Here is a 3,679-nt window from a genome sequence, read left to right as displayed (position 1 = left end):
CAGGGCCTGAGGGGCAGTGAAGGCCTCCAGGTATTAGGACCAGCCTTTCTCCCTCCCCCAGCCTCCCAACCCCAGCCCCTAAAGCCGCCCCTCACAGTCCCTGCTTCCTCTGGGCAGGGGGCCTGGCCCCCATGGCCTCCCAGGCCAGCCCCTTGAGCACCACCTGCCCCAGCCGGCCAGAGACTTCCTGTAGCGCAAGAGATTTATGCAAACGGGCTGGGGCGGTGATGTCACCCCAAGGGGACTATCTCCCAGCGGCAGGCCCTTCGATAAAATCAGGAACTTGCGCTGGCCCTGCAATGTCAAGGGAGGGGGCTCACCCAGGGCTCCTGTAGCTCAGGGGGCAGGCCTGAGCCCTGCGCCCGCCCTGCGACCGCCCGGCCCCCGACGGGGCACCCCATCCCAAGGGGCTCCGCACTGGCCCCCATCGAGGCAGGGGACCTGACCGGCTCGGAACTTGGCTGGATGTTACAGGCGTGCAAAATGGAAGGGTTTCCCCTCGTCCCCCCTGTGAGTACCGGGGCTCCTCCACCAGCCCAACCCGTGGCCCTGGGACGCCGGCTGGCCTGCCCTCTCACCCGCCAGCCACCGCTGCCCTCTGGGCTCACTATCAGTGGGAAGCTGGTGCTTCCTCCCGGGAGCTCCGGCCTGAGCCCCAGCAAGGGGGCCATTGGCTTCTTCAGAGCATGCCCTGGCGGGCTGAGGGCTGGGCCCACGGTGGGGTTGTGATCGGTGGGGCCTGAACAGTTATTTATAGACGGGCCTGGTGGTAGGCCGAGCTCCAGCGCAGGGTGCTGGGCCGAGGATGGTGAGGGCGGCGGCCGAGAGGTGGAGGAGGAGATGGGGAGATTGGCTCCGGGGAAGCCAGCCCCCAGGACAGGAAGGGGTTGAGGGCAGGAGGCAACAGGCAGAGGTCTCCGCTTATGACCGGGGGTTCCTAGAGACAGAGGCTGACGGGACTCGGGGTGCCCAGTGGCCAGTCGGGGGTCTGGCACAGGGGACATGATTGTTGACCACAGGATCTGAGCCTTGGGCTCACAGGTCCCCGGGAGGCTGGGGCTGGGGCTGGACCAGCGGGCTTGGGGCCAGGGCTGAGCAGGGGCTGGGCTGGAGCCGAGCCTACTGCAGTTCTCCATACCGGTCTGGGGACAGGCAGGACAGGGCGAGGGCTGGGCTGGGACTGAGATTGGGGCTGGGGTAGGACCTGGGCTGAATTTGGGACTGGAGTTAGGGCAGGAGCTGAGCCTGGGGTAAGGACAGGGATTAGTCTGGGTGAAGAACCAGGAGTCCCACAGGACCCTGGGAAGGGAGGGACAGCGTGTTGGGCAGGTCCCCACTATTTGCTCTCAGTGACAGTTGCAGCCTTAGGCGGTGTCCGTCTGGGACGACCCTTCTCCCTTTGCCACCCCATGTCCTCTTGGGGGCAGGATGGCTCATGGGGACCCGGGAAGGGCTTGGCAGGGCCTGCCCACCTGACTCAGCTTTCCCGGCCTAGAGGGAGCTCCCTTTCCCGCTCCACCCCGACCTCAGGGCCCCTGGACACACCACAGGCCTGACACCTTCGGCCAGCCGAGCTGCGCTGCCTGGAAGCCCAGAGCGGCAGGCTTGGGGCTGGGCTCCGGGCCTCCTCCTCAGCTAGACAGGCAGGGCCATCAGCCAGCCCCCCTCACCCACCCTAGTCTCCCACTGGGACTAAGAAGGTTGTGGGGGCAGGCAGGGTGTGAGGGAGGTTACCCCAGGAACAGCAACCTCCACCCCGAGGAAGCCCCAGGCCCAGGGGGCCTGCTCCCCCTGCCTCTGACCCTTGACCTCTCAATTCCTGAGCTCCATCCAGAGCTGGGCAGAAGGTAGATCTGCTTGGGATCCCACCCTAGACCCCTCACCCTGAGTGTCTCCTGAGAGGGGGAGCTCCAGGGCAGCTGGCTCCCCAAGCCCAGCCCGAGGGCCAAGGGCCGAGGGCCGGAGAGAGAGTTGTGCAATCCTGGTGACTGCGGGGGTGGGGAGAGGCCTGGTGACTGCGACTGCGGGGAAGGCTCTGGGTGCGCCCCTGTGCCTGCAGTGAGCAGGGGCGGGGGGTGTGGGGAGACGGAGAGAAGGGAGGAAGAGGAGGGGAGAAAGAGGACAAGCTGGTGGAGGGGGGAATGGGAGGTCATAGAATATTCCAGGGAGGGTGTTAGGGACTGGGAAAGAGAGCGAGAGGACCAAGTCCTCCTGCTCCCCGTGCCAGAGCCCGCCTGGGTGACCTTGGAGGCTCGGCGTGATGGCCATCCATGTCCCTGCAGTGGCCTGAGGCTTGGACCCAGGCTGAGAGTGGGTGGGGTCAGGGAGCTGTGTGTGCGGCTCTGTGGGAGGCTGTGGTGTGAGCGTGGGTGTGGACGGCTGGCATGTAGTCAGTGCACGTGTGTCAGTCCATGCGACGGTGTGTGTCCGCAGGTGTGTGTACAATGGTGTGTGTGTGTGATCCTTGGTGTGGATGTACAGATGTGTGGAGTGTCAGCTTACGAAGTGTGAGTGTGTGTGGGATGGGCGGGGTGGCTGTGACAGTGAGTGTGAGTGGACGTGTCCTGAGTCCACGCGTACGGGGTGTGCGTGTGTGTGTGAGGGATGGGGCGCGTCAGTGTAAACGTGAGCAGGTGAGCGTGCGAGCAGGCACACACAGGTGAGACTGAGTCTGAGTGTAAGGGAGGTGGTTGAGGGGAGTAGCCGAGAACAGAAAGGCCATCCCCTCACTGTCAGCCCTGGTCCTCGTTTGACTTCCGACCTCCGAGGTCACCACCTTCAGCTCCTCTGCGTCGCCTCCCCACACTCCATGCCCCTGACCTGTCCCAGTCCCAGGCAGAGAGAAGGCCCCTGAGAGGTGCCCAGCGGGAGAGGCGGGGGTGGACCGAGCACTCAGCACGAACGTGGAGGGTCTCCCGCCCTGCCCCGGCCCTGACACGGTCCTCTCTCAGCAGCCGTCGGAAGACCTGGTTCCCTACGACACGGAGCTGTACCCACGCCAGACGCACGAGTACTACCCCTATCTCAGCAGCGATGGGGAAAGCCACAGCGGTGAGTACGGCCGGCCGGCCTGGGCCCCGCACAGCCAAGCAGGGCCCCCCAGGCCGCCTCGCATTCTGAGCTCAGTTAGCTCTGTGGGGATGGGGACCACCGCGGCCCACACCCCTGCACCCCACCTCCATCACTGGGCACCTCCGGTGTGCCAGGCGCGAGGTTAGATTCTTCACACCTGTCCGCTGTCCGACCCCGGGCCTCCGTTACACAATCGACGAGGACCGTGAGACCCGGGGAGTCGGTGACTTGCAAGAGGTCACCCTGTTGGTCAGAGGAGCCCAAGTCTGTCTGCTCTAGATCGAGGGGTTTTCCTCTGCCCCCCACCTCCTCCAACCCCGTCTTCCTTCTGCTCTTGTCCAACTCCCCAACTCTGCGGGCGCCTCCCCATGCCCTGTCTTGTGTGGCTGGCCGGTTTCAGACTGCGGCACTGCAAACATGTGGGCTGGGTAATTCTGTGCTTTGGGGTGTCCCATGGGTTGCAGGAGGTCTTGTGGTGTCCCAGGCCTCTGCCCACCTGGTCACGATGGCCAGGCACGTCCCCACGCATTGCCAAGCTCCCCTGGGGGAGGCATCACCCCGAGTCAACTTCTGGGGCAAGTGAAAGTCTCTGAGGACCCCTGGTTCA

At 65.1% G+C, this 3,679-nt stretch overlaps 1 protein-coding gene across 4 annotated transcripts in view; it reads left to right on the top strand.

Annotated features, from left to right (window-relative positions):
- The first annotated feature begins 252 nt into the window (after nucleotides 1–252).
- Nucleotides 253–3,679, top strand: part of SPI1 (Spi-1 proto-oncogene) — a 23,851-nt gene continuing 20,424 nt past the window's right edge. Inside the window, exons 1-2 of one of the 4 annotated variants that reach the window (XM_006157809.3) lie at nucleotides 253–510; nucleotides 2,952–3,051. In XM_006157809.3, coding sequence (XP_006157871.1) covers nucleotides 466–510; nucleotides 2,952–3,051 — 145 coding nt within the window. In that variant the 5' untranslated portion in view covers nucleotides 253–465. The remainder of the gene's footprint in view (nucleotides 511–2,951; nucleotides 3,052–3,679) is intronic. The other 3 variants (XM_006157810.3, XM_006157811.3, XM_006157812.3) reach the window with 3 other exon arrangements.

The sequence above is a fragment of the Tupaia chinensis genome, unplaced genomic scaffold (genome assembly GCF_000334495.1).
Source record: "Tupaia chinensis unplaced genomic scaffold, TupChi_1.0 Scaffold000561_1, whole genome shotgun sequence".
In the NCBI taxonomy this organism is placed as follows: Eukaryota; Metazoa; Chordata; class Mammalia; order Scandentia; family Tupaiidae; genus Tupaia; species Tupaia belangeri.
Note: the sequence above shows the minus strand (reverse complement) of the source record. Positions and strands in the feature narration are given on the sequence as shown.